Source organism: Chrysemys picta, chromosome 5, assembly GCF_011386835.1.
Source record: "Chrysemys picta bellii isolate R12L10 chromosome 5, ASM1138683v2, whole genome shotgun sequence".
Classification (NCBI taxonomy): domain Eukaryota; kingdom Metazoa; phylum Chordata; order Testudines; family Emydidae; genus Chrysemys; species Chrysemys picta.
In genome coordinates this window covers 145481169-145503783 of record NC_088795.1, presented here as the reverse complement: position 1 = coordinate 145503783, position 22615 = coordinate 145481169, and the positions used below count along the sequence as shown (strand labels likewise).

General features: G+C 46.6%; 1 protein-coding gene across 1 annotated transcript in view; it reads left to right on the top strand.

Moving 5' to 3' along the window:
• LOC101941224 (dedicator of cytokinesis protein 2-like) overlaps positions 1 to 22615 on the top strand; it is a 203507-nt gene that overhangs the window by 65426 nt on the left and 115466 nt on the right. Inside the window, exons 18-19 of the mRNA XM_065598509.1 lie at positions 4430 to 4619; positions 20379 to 20476. Coding sequence (XP_065454581.1) covers positions 4430 to 4619; positions 20379 to 20476 — 288 coding nt within the window. The remainder of the gene's footprint in view (positions 1 to 4429; positions 4620 to 20378; positions 20477 to 22615) is intronic.

Here is a 22615-nt window from a genome sequence, read left to right as displayed (position 1 = left end):
TGATCTGGAAAAGGGAGTGAAAGTGAGGTGGCAAAGATTAAAGATGATACAAAATTACTCAAGATAGTTAAGTCCAAAGCTGATTGTGAAGAGTTACAAAGGGACTCAAAAATTGGGTGAGTGGATAACAAAATGGCAGATGATATTCACTGTTGATAAGTGCAACGTAATGCACACTGGAACAAGTAGTCCCAACTATGCATACAAAATGATGGGGTCTAAATTAGCTGTTACCCCTCAAGAAAGAGAGCTTTGGAGTCATCGTGAATAGTTTTCTGAAAATATCCAGTCAATATGAAGCAGCAGTCAAAAAAAGTAACAATGCTAAGAACCATTAGGAAAGTGATAGATAATAAGACAGAAAATATCATCATGGCAGTATAAAATTCCATGGCATACCCACATCTTGAATGCTGAATGCAGTTATGGTCGCGCTCTCTCAAAAAAAGATATATTAGAATTGGAAAAGGTACAAAGAAGGACAACAAAAATGAGGAGGAGTATGGAACAGATTCCATATGAGTAGAGATTAAAAAGACTGGAACTTTTCATTTTAGAAGAGAGATGACTAAGGGGGAATATGATAGAGGTCTATAAAATCAGGTTTGGCTTGGAGAACATTAATAAGAAAGTGTTATTTACCTCCCTCAATGGGGGGAGGGATAGCCTGCTAAACCCAGGGTTGTGAGTTCAATCCTTGAGGGGGCCACTTAGGGATCTGGGGCAAAATCAGTACTTGGTCCTGCTAGTGAAGGCAGGGGGCTGGACTTGATGACCTTTCAAGGTCCCTTCCAGTTCTAGGAGATAAAAAATAACACAAGAACAAGGGGTCACCCAATGACATTAATAGACAGCAGGTTTAAAACTGTAGAGGAAAACAAAGTCCTCACTCTGGGTTTAAAGCAACAAGCCAGAGGCAGCTTTGTTACGAGCAGGGTCGGCTCCAGGCACCAGCCTACCAAGCATGTGCTTGGGGCAGCACCTGGAGGGGGCGGCGCTCACCCAGGGAGAGCGGAGCCACAGCGGGCTCAGCGCGCCCCCCCCCCCCCAGCCGGGCTCGCCACCCTCCCCCCCGGCGCTCCGGCCGGTCGGGGAGAGCGGGGGCTGCAGCCGGGCTCGCCGCCCTCCCACCAGCGCTCCGGCCGGCTGGGGAGAGCGGGGCCGTGGCTGGGCTCAGCGCACTCCCCGCCGGGGGGGCAGCAGGAGGCTTTTTTGCCTGGGGCGGCAAAAAAGCCAGAGCCGGCCCTGATTACGAGCAATTGCAATATGCACAGGAGAGTACACACGAACAGGGATTCCCCCTCCTGAGGCAGGTCTCCGTTAGATAAACAATTAGGGCAAGCTTTTATACCTTTTGTTATATACAGTAATGATCAACAACTGCATTTTGTTTCTACGTATTCCTTCCTGATAGCTTGCTTTTCTCAGCAATTTTCTGCTACTGTCGGTGTTCCGTTCTTCTCTAACACAAGGTCCAAAGAACCTCTCTGTTTTTCCCACTCGCCCAGGCCCTGCATTAAGAGTTAGCCTGACTCTGGCTCTTGGTCTGTGCTTTTCCTAGCTTCCACAAACAAACATAAGGAAGTACTTCTTTATGCAAAGCAGAGTCAACCTCCAGACCATTGTCAAAATTTTAACTGGAATTAAAAAAAAATAGATAAATTCATGGAGGATAAGTCCATCAGTGGCTATTCGCCAAGATGGTCAGGGATGCAACTGCATGATCCGGGTGTCCCTAAACGTCTGACTGATAGAAGCTGGGACAGGATGACAGGGGATGGACCACTCAATCATTGTCCTGCTATGTTTCTTCCCTCTGGGGCACCTGGCACTGGCCACTGTTGGAAGACAGGATCCTGGGCTAGATGGACCTTGGTCAGACCTAATATGGCCATTATTAAGTTCTCTGTCTTTGCTTCCCTCCTTTCACTGTGCTGGTATCAATCAGAGATGGGAAACCCTATTGGATGCCATTTAGCCTATGCTCTAGAGATCAGCTCAGGATCATTCCCTAGAATATATTTTCTAGTGCTTCATCCAGTCTAGTTATAAATGTTCCCAACGATGGACCTATCACCCTTTCCGTGGGCCTCTTCATAGGAGCTGGGGCTCTACAACCTGCTCCCTTCCCAGGACTGCCCACCACTGAGTGGCACTTCCTCCTTTTAAGCCCCTCCTCCATTCTTGGCATGACTCGCAGGTGCAGTGGTGTGGGGCAACTCCAGCCCAAGTAGCTCCTTATCCCTTTCTATGTTGGTGTGGGAGTTATGCACCCTGTCACGGTGCCCTTAATCTCTGTGCATAACGCAGCCCCTCTTATCCAGGATCACTTTTTGTTCTTTTCTGATATACTTTTTGGTATTTTTCTGGAAATGCAGTGAGCCCATAACTGGACCTCACTGTGCCCTGTTTCTTGCACAGCAGGGCCTTGGTCCCTGATTGGGGCTCCTAGATACTACTGCAATACAAATAATAAATAAATACTAGGGGAAAATCCTTCTGAAGGTCATGCACCAGTGCGCGCGCACACACCTATTGGAATGCACATGAGCAATCACTAGAAGAAGTAGTAATTCTTCTGTTCTACTCTGCCCTGATTAGGCCTCAACTGGAGTATTGTGTCCAGTTCTGGGCACCACATTTCAGGAAAGATGTGGACAAATTGGAGAGAGACCAGAGAAGAGCTACAAAAATGGTTAAAGGTCTAGAAAACATGAGCTATGAGGGAAGATTGACAAAATTGGAGTTGTTTAGTTTGGAAAAAAGAAGACTGAGAGGGGATACAATAACAGTTTTCAAGTATGTAAAAGGCTGTTACAAGGAGGAGGAAGAAAAATTGTTTTTCTTAACCTCGGAGGATAGGACAAGAAGCAATCTGCTTAAATTGCAGCAAGGGAGGTTTAGGTTGGACATTAGGAAAAAACTTCCTAACTGTCAGGGTGGTTAAGCACTGGAATAAATTACCTAGGGAGATAAAAATCTCCAATGATGGAGAGTCCACAAAGAGCAGCTTAGATAAACCTCTGTCAGGAATGGTCTAGATAATTAGTCCTGCCACGAGTGCAGGGGCCTGGACTAGATGGCCTCTCGAGATCCTTTCCAGTTCTATGATTCTAGGATTATGAACTACAAACTACTGAGGTAAACTACACAACAAAGCTAGGGAAAGGCGAGGAGAACTTGCAAGCAAGTCACTCGCAGTTCCAACAATCCTCACAGGCAGTAAGAAGGAAGTGAAAGTGGGGTTGGGCCGGCAGGGTCATATATTGAGCGCCATGAAGGCGCCACTCCAGGGGGCTCCATAGCCAACCCGACAGGACCTACTGAGGGGAAAAAAATTCCCGGCAAATGTGCACACAGCATGCGTGCACCTGATTGGAATTGACGTGAACAAGCACTCGAAGAAGAACTGGGTTGGTTTGGTATGATTTGTTCTTGTCAAATCCATGTTGGTGGCTACTTATAACCCTGTTATCCTCTAGGACAGTGCTTACTTATACCCAGTTCTTCTTCGAGTGCTTGTTCACATCAATTCCAATCAGGTGAATAAAGGTAAATCTCACCCTCAGAGATGTTCCAATAAACTTCTTTCACAGACTAGACTCCTTCCTAGTCTGGGCCCAATCCTTTCCCCTGGTATAGTCTTTGTTAGTTCCAGCAGACATCTTAGGTGGAAAGCAGGGGTGTTCTCATGACTGGCAGCCCCCTTTATTCTGTTCCACCCCCTTTTATAGTTTTGGCCCAATGCTGGAACCCTTTGTCTCTCTGGATCCCCACCCCACCTTCTAAATGGAAAAGCACCAGGTTTAAGATGGATTCCAGTATCCTGTGACATGGTCACATGTCCTGTGAGACTTCATTCTTCCAGGGCTGGCCCGCACGTACCCAGGGAGGCTTGAAGCCATTTACAACCAATTGTCCTAGTCAGTGGAAGCCATCAAGCTTCAAACCACCATTAATGGCCCACACTTTGCATAATTACAATAGGACTTCAGAGTTATATTTCATATTCCTAGTTTCAGATACATGAACGATACACTCATACAAATAGGATGAACACACTCAGTAGATTATAAGCTTTGTAATAATACCTTACAAGAGACCTTTAGCATAAAGAATATTCCAGTTACATCATATTTACACTCATAAGCATATTTCCATAAAACATATGGAGTGCAACGCTACAATTACTTTGAGATCTAGCAGTTAGCCAGTTTGTAATCTTTTAAATCCATATTCTTCACTGACTTAGTGTAGTGCTAATTATTGTACCAGAATATCATTTGGGACTAAGTCAATACCTTACCAAGTCTAAGTATATTTTGTCAATACAGTTACTGCTATCAACCAAACTTATCAAAAAATGCTGAGTCATACAGGTTGAATCTTTTATGTCCTGCCCATTCTGATGACACGCTTTGGATTTTAGGGTGACATCAGGAAATTGGAGGATGCCAGCTCTTACCTGAATCTACCTTTTACGAGAAGTCTGTCAGAAACCAAGACCCTTTCTGGTTCGTCATTCCGAGTGAGTGGTGGCACGGCTGGTATGGGCATATGTTCCCGGGACAGCTTCCAAATCTCCACCCTCGTGTGCTCCACCAAACTAACCCAGAATGGTATGTAGGAGTTTTCCCCTGCTTTCAGCAGATGTGCATACCATGAAGTTCAGTGTGACACTTCTGCAGTGTGCACATCACAACATGCCAGTGTGCACACTGCCATACTTAAATAAGCTGTATTCACTTCCTACACATCTGTATGTATGTGTCCACCTTGCACACAGCTGCACAGCCCATCATACCTTTGGCAAACATGTATGTTTAGGTTAAAAGCATTAATTAAATGTCTAAAGTGTAACCTTGCTAAAGTGAGGGAATTCTGAGGAATTGGCTCCCAGCAGCACTAAATCAGCCTGTTCCTGGGGACACATCACAGGAGAGCTTCTTATACACACCTCAGGACATTGGCACGTGATATCTGGCAGATGATGATATAATTAAATGCAAAAAATCCTCAGCTGTAACATTAATGATACAAAAACAACTAGGAGTCCTTGTGGCACCTTAGAGATTAACAAATTTATTTGGGCATAAGCTTTTGTGGGCTAAAACCCACTTCATCAGATGCATGCAGTGAAAAATACAGTAAGCAGTATAAATATTACAGCACATGAAAAGATGGGAGTTGCCTTACCGGGGCGGGGAGGGGTATGTGTGTCAGTGCTAACGAGGGCAATTCAATTAAGGTGGAAGCAGCCTATTCTCAACAGTTGACAAGAAGGGGTGATTATCAAGAAAGGGAAAATTACTTTTGTAGTGCTAACAAGGCCAATGCAATCAAGGTGGACGTTGCCACCTTACAGTAACAGAAGCACCAAAAAGCGAGAAAACGTGAAAGGTAAACTCTGGTTGTACTCTGAAAAAACATCTTTTCACTTGATCTGGAGTCAACTCACTGAGAGACACCGCCATACAGCCCTACACTATTTATACAGCCACTTTTCAAACTGACCGCTCTACAAACTGTGCCTGAATCTGAGATGCAAGCAGGGCTATTTCTTGCTGATGCATTGTCAGCAATGAAAACGGTGCAATTAACAATTCTGTGAATGCTGCATGAGCCAGAACAGACTCCAGCTGTGTCTCCTAGAACTGAGCTGGGTTCATGGGAACAGACTCCAGCCCTCTCCACCAGAGGTGAACTGTCTTTCCAGGGTCATAAATGTAAAGAAGTAGTAAAACCATTTTAGTGGGTCAAATCAGCAGACAGGATACACATGGGAAGCAGAGCTGTTGAACGTGAAGATGCCATTTTTTGTGTAGTCACTTGTGACAAGGTCGAAAGGTGCTCCACACGCTCTAGTGCATAAGTGGTTAACTCAGACCCCTGCCTGTCATATGGGTGATGGGTAGAGGAGAAGTGGCTGTGGTAGTGCCCACCTTCAGGGAAGGCCATGTCCTTTCCCATCTCAGTTGGTTAAAAGGCTGGAGGGGTCTAGAGCATTTGGGAGAACTCTTCTGAATGGCTTGTGTTTGTTTGGAATCATTTCTTTATGAAGCTATAAAAGAAAACTCATAGAATGGGGTTGTAACTGCTGCTGGTGAGAACATTATTAATCTTCCCTGGCTGAGGGTTCTACCCCACAGGCTTACATCGCTTTTCAGAATTAACCACACAACTTTAACTCCGCCCCCTTCAAGATATCCTTTATGATACAACTGTTACAGTGTATAAACACACATTTATCAGCATCCATGGGCAGTCTCTTGCCTGTGAGGAAAATGCTTGGGAAACTGCAAGGGGTCAAGCCGGAGTCAGTAGTGAGAAGCTAGAGCCACAGGTCAATCCAGAGGTCAGGAAGTGGAGTAAGCAGGGTAGCAGGGAAAGAAGGGTTCAAGGCAAGGGCAGGACAGAGGCAAGGCTGGGTGCAAGGCAGGAACAAGGTAACACAAGTGCAAGCACAATGTTGGGCATGAGCATTGAGAAGCCAGTTAGCTGCAGCTACTGCTGTTGGCTTAAGAGCCGGCCTGCTAGCCCCTCCAGCCAATCAGGTGATATGGCCGGTCATATCGGCATATCGGCAGCCTGCTACAGACCAGCTGTACTGATGAGGCTGCCTGGAGACTAGCTCTGCTGCAGGCCTTTACAGTACCCCCCTCCCCATCGAGGGTGCCGTCTAGAGGCCTTGGAGCCTGGTTTCTTGGGGTACATGTGGTGAAAGACTTGCAGGAGATCTCAGGCATGGATGTGTTCTGCAGGTTGTCAGGAATGTTTGTCTGAGCCGTACCTGTCCCAGTCAATTAGATACCCAGCAAGGGTCTAGAACAGGGGTGGGCAAACTATGGCCCGTGGGCCACATCTGGCCTGCCAGCCAATTTAATCCAGCCCTCGAGCTCCCACTGGGGAGCAGGGTCGGGGGCCACTCCGCGTGCATATGCCGCGGCTCCATGCAGCTCCTGGAAGCAGCGGCATGTCCCCCCTCCTGCTCCTACGCATAGAGGCAGCCACGGGCTTCGTGCGCTGCCCCCCGCCCCAAGTGCCGCCCTCGCAGCTCCTATTGGCTGGGAACTGTGGCCAATGGGAGCTGCAGGGCAGCACTTGAGAACGGGGCAGCACACAGAGGGATAGCTCAGTGGTCTGAGTATTGGCCTGCTAAACCCAGGGTTGTGAGTTCAATCCTTGAGGGGACCACTTAGGAATCTGGGGCAAAATCAGTACTTGATCCTAGTGAAGGCAGGGGGCTGGACTCAGTGACCTTTCAGGGTCCCTTCCAGTTCTAGGAGATAGATAGGTACACCTCCACGTAGGAGCCAGAGGGGGGAACATGCTGCTGCTTCCAGGAGCTGCTTGAGGTAAGCGCAGCCTAGAACCCCCTCCCACACTCTGAACCCTTCGGTCCCAGCCTGGAGCATCCTCCTACACCTCAAACCCCTCATCCTGCACCCCCAGCTGGGGCCCTCACTCCCCCTGCATCCCAACCCTCTGCCCCAACCTGGAGGTCCCTCCTGCACACTGAACTCCTCATTTCTGACCCACCCCAGAGCCTGCACCCCCAGCCAGAGCCTTCACCCCTTCCTGAACCCCAACCCCAATTTCGTGAGCATTTATGGCCTCCCATACAATTTCCATACCCAGATGTGGCTGTTGGTCCAAAAAAGTTTGCCCACCCCTGATCTAGAATATATCGAACCACTTATTTTTCTTGGCCCCAAACAGTTATAGGTGGAGGAGGAGGACGACTAGTATGCAGTGGGAAAGGATTCTTGAATAATAAATTTTAGAAGGGAGATGTGTAAATCTTGAGAGAATCTTGTAGCTGTAACTTGAACATAACAGGGTTAATCTGTTTCATGATCTGGAAAGACCTTGTGTACTGATAATCCAGCTTTGCAGAGAGGCAAGTTGATCACAGATTCCAGGCGGATAACCACCCCTTATCCCCTACCCTAAAACCAGGTATTGGCTGGCGGAACTGGCTGGCATACCATTCATAAGTTGTCTTGGCCATTTTTAACTGCCGCTGGAGTTGTGGGCAATGATTTTGGTAATGGCAAGCATTGACAATTTGGCGAGGATCTCTGGGTGAGCATGATGGTGGAAAGTATAATTAGCAAAGAAAAGGGTCTTACTTGCTGGAGGCATTTGTAGCATTGATGTAAGCAAACCTGGCGTGAGGTGAGGAATCAGGGACAGCCAATTATCTCAATGATAAGTTTAGAAAGTAACGTAGGTACTGTTCAAGAACTTCATTGACCCACTCTGCCTGATTATTGGTGCTTGTATACAAGGCCATTGTGGTTAGGGTGTCAATACTCAGATGGCCTAGAAATTCTTGCCAGAAGTAGGAAATAAACTGGACTCCTTGGTCAGATACCATGCCTGTAGGCAAGCCATGGAGACAAAAGATGTTGTTCACAAATAGGCGAACTGTCTCCTGAGCAGAAGGAAGCACCTGGCATGGAACAAAATATGCCAGCTTGGTTAAGTGGTCAACCACCACTAGAATTGTACTGTGGCCTTGGGAAGGTGGTAATTCTATGATAAAGTCCATGCGAAGGATGGCCCAAATCCAGGGCGGAGTGGATGGGGCTGGATGAGACCCAGCAGTCTTGAATGGGGCAGTCTTAGTCCGGGTGCAAAGATCATAGGAATCTACACGGGACGCAACAGAGGTGCATATGGCTGGCCACCAAAACTTCCTGGAAACCAGGTCTTGAATCTTGGAATGGCCAAAGTGGCCTGCTAGGGGAGTATGCTGGCAGAATTGTAGGACTCAAAGCCGAGTGATCCCATGTCTCTTAGGGTATACGATCCCATTCTGGAATGTGAAGACTGCAGAGGTCTGGTCATGGTCTAAGACTTGATGGGTTCATTAAGTAACTGAGCGGATGGTGCATAACAGGTTGAAGGCTACTGTTGACTGATATACGCTGACTAGCATACATATATATTATATATTGTGGGTAGTATTATTAACATATTCCAAGCATTTAAGTATACATATTATTAAGCATTAATATAGCAGTTATATAGCCCAAATTGGCCTGTTATAATCCTGTTCACTTATGTTAAGTATCCCATAACCTCTTACATAAACTGAAGTAAGCTTTGGCTTAAGGAGATAGGAAAACTGTCAGTATCAAGACATATAATTGATTTTCTCATAGCAACAAAAAGAGTTAGCCTCACAAACCTATTTATCCTAATACAGGCCTAGGAGGTTTCTTTTTGCCTCTTAGTACCTGGAATGCATGTACTCAGAACAAAGGTAAGGTGCATCCATTGTGCATATACACCGGTGCAGTTTCTTCCTTTCAAGAGTCTGACCAGTGGTGAGTACAGTATCCAGACAGCCTTCTGAAACCAAGCATTGTTAAATTTTAATAGTAGGAACAAAGCTGCTTCTTCGAGGAGTGTCCCTCTGGGTGCTCCACTTTAGACGTCTTGACGCCCTATTGGAGAGCGATAGACCCTATGAGGGCAAGCTCGAATGGAGGCTCACAGAGCAAAGTGAAATCCTCAACCTCGGCATCCGCAGAGCCGAAAAGAAACTCGTTACTGAGCGGCGCAGTGGTGCCATCTGCTGTACCTACACCACCCAGCGCAAAGCCCTTGGCACCGGCGATTACAATTCACATTGTTATACTTATAAGAAGCACACAGGATTTTTACAGGGGAGAAGGCAGCACGCCGCATTTATTGAGAATACAGCAGTTAGCATATGTTTTTTAATTACACACACACCATGCACACAGTTTTGCCAGTTGATGTTTATAGTTACCAGTTTAGAGTTTGGATTAATTTAATGGCCAGCCAGATTGGTTGCAGAGAGGGGAGCAGGGCGTTGTTGGTTGAGATTTGATGCTTTTGGAGTGTGGCAAGACAAACCCAAAGTTTTATGGCAAAGCACCCTGCTTTTATAGGTTTTTTGTTGTTGTTGAAGTTTATGGATTTTGCTGTGTTCGTTTATGACCGGTTACTTTTTAATTTGTGTTATTTTTTGATGTTAACATTTTAAAACACCTTTGAGAGGGTTATTTTGTTTTGGATTTGATTTAATTAATTGTTTTTAGGGGTGCCAGCCTTTACCTTAGGATTGTTAATTTGCCCTAAGGGGAAAGACATTGTAAATTAAAGCTTACTACATTTTATAACCAAAACAAGGCCTATTCCTCTGCAACGCTTCAGTTCCGCATAGCTAATTATGCAGCTCTACTGGCGAAATACATGCACACCATCTTTTTGAAAATATCAGAATTTATTGACAATTTGCCCGATGATAAAAAAGACAATTTAAAGCAAATATTGCTGAAGGACATCTCATCGCCAGGATGGCCTTGCAGGCCTCTCTTGACTCTGCAGACACGGCAGCATGGTCCACCGCAACATCTGTGGTTTATGTGCTGGGCATCCTGGCTCTATCTCTCAGGGTCCCCCAAGGGAGGTCCAGACAACAGTCAAGAACTTACCATTCGAAGACCCAAAATTATTTGCGGCCAAAATGGATGAATCTTTCCACACCCTTAAAGACTCAAGGGCAACCTGGAAATCCCTGGGTATCTACACAGCTGCAAATAAAAAGAAACAGGACAGGTATTATACCCAGAGCTTCCGATCACCACCATACGCACAAAATAGACAGTAAGACCAATGCCGCAAGCAAAGGCAAACCAGACATCGACAGCCACAAAACCAACCTTCAACATCCCAACAATCCAAAATTAGACAGCAATTTTTAAGGTGTGGTTGAGGGCACGAGACAACCACTCACTCTAATGCTAGAAACAGAAACTGCCTCCCGACCATTCGGAGATCGTTTGTCACCTTTTCACCTAGTCTGGTGCAGCATCATGACAGGCAGATGAGTTTTAGAAATGATCCAAACTGGTTACTCCATCCCCTTTATCTTCAGCTCACCCACCCTCCCTCCCTGTCCCTCTTCAGGGACCCCTCTCTTGAGTCACTGTTGCAACAAGAAATAAATAATCTTATTTATCTAGGTGCAGTGGAACCTGTACCAACTCAACACAGAGGGAAAGGGTTCTATTCAAATTTATTTTCTCACGCAGAAAAAGACAGGCAGATGGAGACCCATATTGGATCTAAGGAAACTCAACAAATTTGTAAAAACCCAACATTTCAAGATGGTGACAGTATCAACCATAATTCCAGTGTTAGAAAAGGGGGACTGGCTCTTGGCCCTCGACCAGCAGGAGGCGTATTTCCACATTACCATCCACTCATCACACAGAAGATTCTTGAGGCCCATCCTAGAGAAACAACACTTCCATACAAAGCACTAGCCTTTGGTTTGTCCACTGCCCCAAGGGTTTTCTCCAAAGTTCTAGCTGGCATGGTGGCACACCTCCGCAGACACGGAGTCATGATATTTCCATACTTGGATGATTGCCTCGTAAGGGCACAAACACAACAAGAAGCAATAAACGCCACACCGAGTATAACCCTTTCACAAGCCTAGGGTCATAGATAGATGAATAAAAGTCCACACTGATTCCTGTCCAGAAATTGGAATTAATAGGAGCCTGTCCCGACTGTTCAATAGCAACAGCAATGCTACCTCAACAATGCTTCATCAGACTAGTCAGTTTAATTTAGACATTGATGGACAGCTCATAAACATCAGCCAGAACATATTTACAGCTCTTGGGGCATATGTCAGCAACAGCATTTGTTGTCAAACACATCAGATTTCACATGAGATGCCTGCAGGCCTGGCTTTGAACCCCACAGGCACAACCTAAACAGATGTGTTCTAATGCCACGCAGGGTCAAAGACTCCCTAAAATGGTGGACACAACCAAAGAACGTCTGTTCAGGAGTCCCATTTCTACAAAGAACTCCAACCATGACAATCATTGTTGACAACAGGGCGTGCCACTACCCCTGAAATGGATCTTTACTGGCTCCCGGTGGAGCAGATTACTGTCATATCTGTGAAAAAGGTCCACAGTAATTGTCTTCAGTACACAGCAGTTTACTGAGGAGGAATTACATAAGCTGTAAAGGGTTATATTAAGCACATAACTCCTATGTTAGACATTAAGTGCTAGATATTAAGAGCTATACATTCCTCTTAGCGAGTCTCTCTTTCACAAACATACACAAACAGGTCCTGCGCTAGCCTCACGCAGTTCCTGCTTGACAAACAGAGAAGGTGGTTACCAATTTTATAGATGGTGTATTTCCTCCTGGTCTGTTCTTTTCAGCCCTCTGGTCTGTCTCGGACTCCCTTCAGGCAAGGCCTTGTTTGCTTTGAGACCCCTCTGGTCACAGTCCTACTCAAGCCCACGGAGCAGAGTTTTAGCTACTCTGTCTAGCAGCGTTGCTTCTTCAAGCGTCAATTAAGGAATCCCAGCCATAGTAATTTACTATCATAGAATATCAGGGTTGGAAGGGACCTCAGGAGGTCATCTAGTCCAACCCCCTGCTCAAAGCAGGACCAATTCCCAATAAATCATCACAGCCAGGGCTTTGTCAAGCCGGGCCTTAAAAACCTCCAAGGAAGGAGATTCCACCACCTCCCTAGGTAACCCATTCCAGTGCCTCCCCACCCTCCTAGTGAAATAGTGTTTCCTAATATCCAACCTAGACCTCTCCCACTGCAACTTGAGACCATTGCTCCTTGTTCTGTCATCTGCCATCACTGAGAACAGCCGAGCTCCATCCTCTTTGGAACCCCCCTTCAGGTAGTTGAAAGCAGCTATCAAATCCCCCCTCATTCTTCTCTTCTGCAGACTAAACAATCCCAGTTCCTTCAGCCTCTCCTCATAAGTCATGTGCTCCAGACCCCTAATCATTTTTGTTGCCCTCCGCTGGACTCTTTCCAATATTTCCACATCTTTCTTGTAGTGTGGGGCCCAAAACTGGACACAGTATTCCAGATGAGGCCTCACCAATGTCGAATAAAGGGGAACGATCACGTTCCTCGATCTGCTGGCAATGCCCCTACTTATACAGCCCAAAATGCCATTAGCCTTCTTGGCAACAAGAGCACACTGTTGACTCATATCCAGCTTCTTGTCCACTGTGACCCCTAGGTCCTTTTCTGCAGAACTGCTACCTAGCCATTCGGTCCCTAGTCTGTAGCAGTGCATAGGATTCTTCCGTCCTAAGTGCAGGACTCTGCACTTGTCCTTGTTGAACCCCATCAGGTTTTTTTTGTCCCAATCCTCTAATTTGACTAGGTCCCTCTGTATCTGATCCCTACCCTCCAGCGTATCTACCACGCCTCCCAGTTTAATGTCATCTGGAAACTTGCTGAGAGTGCAGTCCACACCATCCTCCAGATCATTAATAAAGATATTAAACAAAACCGGCCCCAGGACCGACCCTTGGGGCACTCCGCTTGAAACCGGCTGCCAACTAGACATGGAGCCATTGATCACTACCCATTGAGCCCAACGATCTAGCCAGCTTTCTATCCACCTTACAGTCCATTCATCCAGCCCATACTTCTTTAACTTGGCGGCAAGAATACTGTGGGAGATCGTATCAAAAGCTTTGCTAAAGTCAAGGAATAACACATCCACTGCTTTCCCTTCATCCACAGAGCCAGTTATCTCATCATAGAAGGCAATTAGGTTAGTCAGGCACGACTTCCCCTTGGTGAATCCATGCTGACTGTTCCTGATCACTTTCCTCTCCTCTAAGTGTTTCATCATTGATTCCTTGAGGACCTGCTCCATGATTTTTCCAGGGACTGAGGTGAGGTTGACTGGCCTGTAGTTCCCCGGATCCTCCTCCTTCCCTTTTTTAAAGATCGGCACTACATTAGCCTTTTTCCAGTCATCCGGGACCTCCCCCGATCGCCATGAGTTTTCAAAGATGATGGCCAATGGCTCCGCAATCACATCCGCCAACTCCTTTAGCACCCTCGGATGCAGCGCATCCGGCCCCATGGATTTGTGCTCATCCAGTTTTTCTAAATAGTCCCAAACCACTTCTTTCTCCACGCAGGGCTGGTCACCTCCTCCCCATACTGTGCTGCCCAGTCCAGCAGTCTGGGAGCTGACCTTGTTTGTGAAGACAGAGGCAAAAAAAGCATTGAGTACATTAGCTTTTTCCACATCCTCTGTCACTAGGTTGCCTCCCTCATTCAGTAAGGGGCCCACACTTTCCTTGACTTCCTTCTTGTTGCTAACATACCTGAAGAAACCCTTCTTGTTACTCTTAATATCTCTTGCTAGCTGCAACTCCAAGTACGATTTGGCCTTCCTGATTTCACTCATGCATGCCTGAGCGATATTTTTATACTCCTCCCTGGTCACCTGTCCAATCTTCCACTTCTTGTAAGCTTCTTTTTTGCGTTTAAGGTCAGCAAGGATTTCACTGTTAAGCCAAGCTGGTCGCCTGCCATATTTACTATTCTTTCTACACGTCAGGATGGTTTGTTCCTGCAACTGCAATAAGGATTTTTTAAAATACAGCCAGCTCTCCTGGACCCCTTTGCCCTTCATGTTATTCTCCCAGGGGATCCTGCCCATCTGTTCCCTGAGGGAGTCAAAGTCTGCTTTTCTGAAGTCCAGGGTCCGTATTCTGCTGCTGTCCTTTCTTCCTTGTGTCAGGATCCTGAACTCGACCATCTCATGGTCACTGCCTCCCAGGTTCCCATCCACTTTTGCTTCCCCTACTAATTCTTCCCTGTTTGTGAGCAGCAGGTCAAGAAAAGCTCTGTCCCTAGTTGGTTCCTCCAGCACTTGCACCAGGAAATTGTCCCCTACACTTTCCAAAAACTTCCTGGATTGTCTGTGCACCACTGTATTGCTCTCCCAGCAGATATCAGGGTGATTAAAGTCTCCCATGAGAACCAGGGCCTGCGATCTAGCAACTTCTGTTAGTTGCTGGAAGAACGCCTCGTCCACCTCATCCCCCTGGTCTGGTGGTCTATAGCAGACTCCGACCACGACATCACCCTTGTTGCTCACACTTCTCAACTTTATCCAGAGACTCTCAGGTTTTTCTGCAGTTTCATACTGGAGCTCTGAGCAGTCATACTCCTCTCTTACATACAATGCAACTCCCCCACCTTTTCTGCCCTGCCTGTCCTTCCTGAACAGTTTATATCCATCCATGACAGAACTCCAGTCATGTGAGTTATCCCACCAAGTCTCTGTTATTCCAATGACATCATAGTTCCATGACTGTGCCAGGACTTCCAGTTCTCCCTGCTTGTTTCCCAGGCTTCTTGCATTTGTGTATAGGCACTTAAGATAACTCATCGATCGTCCCTCTTTCTCAGTATGAGACAGGAGTCCTCCCCTCTTGCGCTCTCATGCTTCCTCCCAGGATCCCATTTCCCCACTTACCTCAGGGCTTTGGTCTCCTTCCCCTGGTGAACCTAGTTTAAAGCCCTCCTCACTAGGTTAGCCAGCCTGCTTGCGAAGATGCTGTTCCCTCTCTTCGTTAGGTGGAGCCTGTCTCTGCCTAGCACTCCTCCTCCTTGGAACACCATCTCATGGTCGAAGAATCCAAAGCCTTCTCTCCGACACCACCTGTGTAGCCATTCGTTGACTTCCACGATTCGACAATCTCAACCCAGGCCTTTTCCTTGCACAGGGAGGATGGACGAGAACACCACTTGCACCTCAAACTCCTTTATCCTTCTTCCCAGAGCCACATAGTCTGCAGTGATCCGCTCAAGGTCATTCTTGGCAGTATCATTGGTTCCCACGTGGAGAAGCAGGAAGGGGTAGCGATCCGAGGGCTTGATGAGTCTCGGCAGTCTCTCCATCACATTGTGTATCCTAGCTCCTGGCAAGCAGCAGACCTCTCGGTTTTCCCGGTCGGGGTGGCAGATAGATGACTCAGTCCCCCTGAGGAGGGAGTCCCCGACCACCACCACCCTCCTCCTCCTCTTGGGAGTGGTGGTTGTGGAACCCTCATCCCTAGGACAGTGCATCTTTTGCCTTCCAATCGGTGGAGTCTCCTTCTGGTCCCTTCCTTCAGATGTGTCATCTAGTCCACTCTCCGCATTAGTACCTGTAGAGAGAACATGGAAACGATTGCTCACCTGTATCTCCATTGCTGGTACATGGACGCTCCTCTTTCTCCTTCTGGAGGTCACATGCTGCCAAACCTCTTCACAATCCTTCTGTCCCTGCTGCGCATGCTCTGAATCTTCAGAACATTGTGGCCGTAGAAGCATCTCCTGACGTCTGTCCAGGAAATCTTCATTTTCCCTTATGCAACGCAGAGTCGATACTCGTTTCTCCAGACCTCGAACCTTCTCTTCCAATATGGAGACCAGCTTGCACTTTGTACAGACAAAGTCGCTTCTGTCCTGTGGAAGAAAGACAAACATGGCACAACCTGTGCAGGTTACAACAGCTGATCGCTCACCATCCATATCGCCTTCCCCTTAAGAGCTTCCTCAGCTGTTGCAGTAACTAGTCAGAGAAACCCACAGATGAAAGCCTCAGTGTGCTCGCCCCAGGCAAACGCCCTCTGTTAGCCTCTGCTGTTCGCCGCTCAGCTGGTTTGCTGCTGACTGCCCTTGTATACCAGTCAGGGTCACTCAAGGCCCACTTGGAACAAAGCACTCCCAATTCACACTTTTTTCAAACAAACAAGCAAGCAATCAAGCACACGGTCAAACTGACAAACTGTCCCAGCAACAGACACTCAGATACTTACCAACACAGCCCCCCTAATGCAGCACTTAGCGTACCTCCTCTCGGACAGATCCCAGACAAACGCTCTCTGTTAGCCTCTGCTGTTCGCCGCTTGATTCTTCTACTCTTTTCCCTCGAAGGAGTCACATGTCTTAAAAGCAAGCCTAGAGGGCGTATGGTTACTAATTTTTGCCTAATTAGTATTTTAGAAGGGGAAGGAGGGGTGGTACTGAACGAAGATCACCCCACATATGTTCTTATGTTGCTTAGGCTGAACGGCATGATTAGATATTCATCGTAGCCATATAAAGTATGAAAGATGGTCTTCCAATCATCTCTCTCATGCATTTGCACTACATTATAGGCTCCACTCATGTCTAACTTCATGAAAATATGCGCTGCCCATAACCGGTCTAAGAGCTCATTTATAAGTGGGAGCGGTTTCATACAGTTAACTTGTTCAGGGCCATGTAGTCAATACATGGCTGCAAAGAGTCGTCCTTCTTCTTGACAATAAAGTTTGGAGAGACCTCTGGGGATGTGGACAGGTGGATGACACCCTTCTGAATGTTCTCCTACAAGTACATTTGGATAGCCTGAAGTTTCAGGTTCAAAGAGAGCATATATGTGACCAAAAGGATCTTGGCTTTAGGCTGGAGATTGATCAGGCAATCGGAAGTCCCATGTGGGGGCAGGATGTCTGCCTTCCTCGTCTCAGAAACATTGGCAAAGTCACAATATTTGTGGGGGATCTCGGCCGCAGCAAGTGTAGCTGTAGGGGGCGGTCAGGGTCCTAGCAGTCTTGTTCCTTGATGATCAAAGTCTTCCAGTGGGTGACATGAACCACAGAGCATACTGGTCTGGTTCTCAGCTCCTGGGAGGCAGGATAACCGGCAATACTGGGAGCTAAAGTGTAGGGTCTCCTACCAACAAACGTGGGGGTCATGGGTGGTTAGCCAGGACATGTCTAGGATGACCACTCATGGGAGCCCAGATTAATCCAAATTGGAGTGTTTCCTGATGTGCCCGGAGGGTGATAACCTTTAGCGGCAAGGTCTGGTGGGTTATTGTTCTGTGGAGAGAAGAGACCCATCAACGGTCTCGATCCGATCTGAAGAGTTCTTGTGCATGGTGGGAACTGCATGGGCTGTGGCAAAGTTCAAGTCCATAACATTACCTGAGGCCCCTGAGTTGACTTGGGTCTCTAGTTGAATTTCTGAACTTATCAGCAGTTGAATTATAGAGATATTTCAGAAACTGACTTGGGGGTCCTGCTGTGCCCATTATGGCCCATGGGTGCTGTTAACTACTAGAGGAGAGAGAAGACCTGTTCTGCCTGGATTGATTCCTTGGGGCATGGGACTTGGTGTTTCCTGGTCCCAGTTCTGCCCAAGTCTTCACCAGACACATCAAGGCAAGATGTCTGGGTTTCCTACAGTATAAGCACAAGCCTAATGCTGGACATCGGTGTTTCTCAGATTCAGAGACTTGTGGACAAACCTGGTTGGCTTGCTAGAGCTCTGATGCCAGTGAAGAACCTCATGGCTCAGGAGTCATGAACTGGAAAATTGAGGTACGCTTGTGGTGCCGCTCCATGAGGCAATCGTTGATTCAGATGCACAAGTCAATCAGATCAAACGAGGCAGAGACTCCACCTGTGTGAGCTTGTCTTTTATATAATTTAATCCTAGGTGGAAATGCTGGTGCTGTGCCGCCTCATTGCACCCGATGGCAGAACCCAAACAATGAAATTAAGTGGCATATTTGGCAACGGGCCGATGTCCCTGCTGTAAGGCCTGAAGGGTCGTCTCAGTGGTTGGTATACAGTTGGGGTCATCAGAGATAATGGATGTGGCTTGAATGAATTCCTCTAATTTTCACAAAAGGGGGCTGGACTGTTCCAGGAGGGGAGAAGCCCAGGCCAATGCCTCCCCAGTCAACAAGCTTAAGATGATCCCCACACAGGACTGGTCCAGTAAGAACAGGAGCTGATGTTGGTTCGCGAACACCCAAAATGTGTCCTGCATGCCATCAATTTGTCAGGCAGGAGAATCTCAGCTCTGGGGCGGGAGTGGAGTCGGAGGAGCCAGCAGAACAACTTTCACCTGCAAGGCCAAATTCTGTGACTGCAGGACAATTACTTGCACCTGCACATTGTGAACAGCATCCACCAGTTCTGCTGGGGCCTTAATGGGGTCCATGCGTGCTCCAAGGACCCCTGGTCCTGATTTTTTAGGGCTGTTCAATACGTCAGGTGACTGGGATGAGGGTGGTCTAGCTTCGTGGTCAGAGCAGGCGTTGGGACTCAAGCATCCAAGCCAGGGACTAGGGTCAGAGCCAGAGTCAGCAGTCAGAAGCTGGAGCCGAGGTTCAAACAGGACGTCAGGAACAGGATATCAGAGCCAAGGGTCAAGCTGGAGTCAGTAGCCAGAAGCCAGAATCGTGGATCAAACCGGGGAGCAGAAACTGGAGCAAGCAGGTGTCAGGCAAAGAGGAGTTCAAGACAGTGGCAGGACAGAGGCAAGGCAGGAGCAGCAGGAACAGGGTTAGAGAGGAGCAGGCACAGCATTAGGCATGAGCATTGAGCAGCCAGTTAGCTGCTGGCTTAAGAACTGGGCCGCTGTCCCCTTCAGCTAATCATATGGCATGACCAATCAGGCAGTCTGCTGCAGGCCAGCTATCCTGATGAGGCCACTTGGAGACTGGCTCTGCTGCAGGCCCTGATTCCTGACAGATCAGTATTTTTAATCTTTCAAACTGGCCGGTTAAAAGGTGTGTGTCTGGATGTTTGCTTCCAGAATGTGGCCACAGACCATAGTGACCCAACAGGACCCACAAGCTAGTGGAGACTTTCTGTTCAGTTTTCACAGTGGTCCTGTCCTAGAATGTGTAGTGCTTTTGTGTGCTTGCAGTTGAGGTCATGGCTTTTCAGGCAGTTTCTATTTAGGACTCTGTAACCATGTGTCAAGCTTTAGTTCAGTGCAAGTAGAAGGGAGGGAAGCAGAGATGGATGTGTAAGCACTCATATTCTCAGGGCAGCCCTGGGCCTACCTGGCCATAGCATAAATGGATTGATTGACATGCAGGCTAACCCTGGCTTCCTCTGACCTGTGAGCAGATGGGAATTGGGGCAGGAGTTGTACTTGTTCAGGAGACTCCTTCACCCAAGGAAGCCACCAGATCACTTTTTTGATTTTTCTTTTGTTTTTTTGCCTCCTTTCTTTTCCTTGTAACATATGCAGAAATGAAATGCCACATCTCATGTCAACATTATCATCGAAGCTGTGAAAGCCAGCAGGGAATTCTCAGACCAGCAAGGCCCAATTCTCCTTTCACTCACACCACTGGCACTCCATTGACTTCAGTGGAATTACTACTGACTGGTGCAGGTGGGAGTGAGTGGAGAATCATGCCACAGTCACTCCTGCCAGGGTCATTCAGCCACTTTCCTCATAGGTAACAGAGGGTCCTGTGGCACCTTTTAAGACTAACATACGTCTGTTAGTCTTAAAAGGTGCCACAGGACCCTCTGTTACTTTTTACAGATTCAGACTAACACGGCTACCCCTCTGATACTTTTCCTCATAGGGAGCATTTCTGAATGCTGACTTGGGCAGTGGATGTGGGAGAGGCTGGTTGGGGGATAGGGAGAACTGGCTGACTTGGAGGTGCAGCCAAAGGGCTCAGTCAGTGCCTAGGTCGATAGCAAATAAGGACTGAATGAATGAGTTTGTTTCCATGCAGTTGACCTTCTGGGGCTGCTGAAGTGGCGGTCAAAGCCCAACCTCCTGGCTGGAAACCTCCAGAAGCTAATGAAGGTGGATGGAGGAGAAGTCATCAAGGTAAGAAGGATTCTTGGCAGCCTAGCTCTTCAGAGCTTCTCCTGGGCCAACCCCCTTTGTCCCACAGGAAGAACATCCCATATCCCCATTCCAAACAGCTGCCGCTTTCCACCCCTTTAGAAAGAGAGAACTGGAAAGTGAAGATTCAGCAGGCAAAGCCTGGTGAACAGGGCCCGGGAAGAGTGGGCAAGGGAGCTGACGATTTAGCAGTGAGGATATAGGCCAGTGCCATGCTGAGTGGCGTGTGTAGACAGCTCCAGCCTGGAACAGGGAGAGGCTATCCTTTTCTCTTTAGCTCTGGGAGACCCCACCTGGGATCTGATGCTCAGCTCTGGACACCTCATTGCCAGAGAGATAGTTACTGACAAACTGTTTGGAGCTCAGAGAAGAACCACAGAAATATTGAGGGGTCACAGGCTGAGTTGTTGCTGATATTGTAGTGACATCCAAGGGGCCTAACAGGGATCAGGGCCCACTGGGCTAGGTGCAGCACAGGCAGAGGGAGGCAGGTATGGGAAGAGACCAGGGAGCCACAACAACTGGTATGTGTGTTCCCCCTCAGAGCAGCCACCTGCTCTGTTCCACTGCCTGCCTCCGAGCGGCTCTGCTCCCCTTTTTACAGCCCAGCCTTCAGCTTTTGCAGGCTTTGCAGGGGTGTCTGGGCAGGGCTGTTCCATAACTCCATGGAGTTATGGATAACCATCACACACATCCTACCCGCAGGTCATGAACAGCCAGTGAAATGCTGCCATGATGCTTCTAACTTGGCCTTTCATTGGCGAATGGTAGCAGATATGGGGAGTTTCTGTATCTCTGAGGGGCATGAACCATGGTGGAATGAGGAGGGATCAAATGAAACAAAGAAAAGGGGGGATTTAGGCCAAGTATGAGGAGAACTCTCCTGTCAGGGAGATGGATAAGGATGGAAAATTGTCTTCCAGGGAAGAGCTGGGATAGGGTGGGTTAACTGATTTAAATCAAGTGATTTAAATGACCTATTTTAATCATGATTTAAATCAGCAGGCAAGAAACCTTTTAAACTCATCTATTTTAACTGTGTTTTGCATTTGTAATTTTCCTAAAGAGAGGTTGATTCTCATTGGTTGGAAACCACTAAATATGTTGATTTGCAGCCAAATGTAGTCTTTACACTAAATTTGGTTCTTCTTTTTGCTAACCAGGAAGATACACTGTATCTATACACATTAATTTAAGCTATTACATAACCTAACTTACATTTATTCAGCTTCTTAATTTTTACATGTTTATTGTATTAGAAAATGTTGAATGATGCATTTCTTATTTACTTGATGATTAATTTTTTATTTGTGATTTGTATCAAGCTGTATTTTAATGGAAATTCAAATTCATTACAATAGAAACAGAATTTTTAATTAAAACTACCTTAAATTTGCTGAAAACAAGAAAAAAGTGTACTGGAAAGCTTATCAAAACATGTTTTGCATTTAAGACTGATTTATAAAAGTTAATGAATTGAACTGATTATTTCTGGTCAGTGTCCTTCAGGATTTTAGAACTTTTAGATCTCATCCTCTCACACCTACTTTTTATTCATAGATTGGAAGAGGAAAATAAGCGTTCTTGCTTTTTCCACTCCCAGTTGTTTTCTTAACTTTGAATGAACTGGTCATTAAATGGAACTAGTCGAATAAACTGAAAAAAAGAAAATATTCTCTGCACTTGCAGAAGAGGCTACTTCTATCAAAAGCTAGTGTAGCCCTTCAACAAATTTTAGTTTGAGTTCTGAGTGAGTCACTTCCACCAGTTCAATGCTTTGACTTACTTTAAAACTTGAGAGCAAGCATGTACTGCTTAATATTCTTCTTTTGTATTTAATTTAAATGATTTTAGTATATTATAATTAACTTAGGCCCTAATATAGGTTGTCAATTTTAAATTTTAAATATTAAAAAATAAATTTGTATTTAATTTAAATAAAAAATCTGATTTAAATAAAATCCTCTGAATTTTTTAAAAAAATAATTGATTTTTATCTCTCTGGGCCAGAAGCACCATACTGGAGAAAACTGAGGTGAAGAGATTATAAGGGCCAATATTGCACAGGGATTGAGGAGTACGTTTCTGTTCTTTTTCGAGTATATATCCCTATGGGTGCTC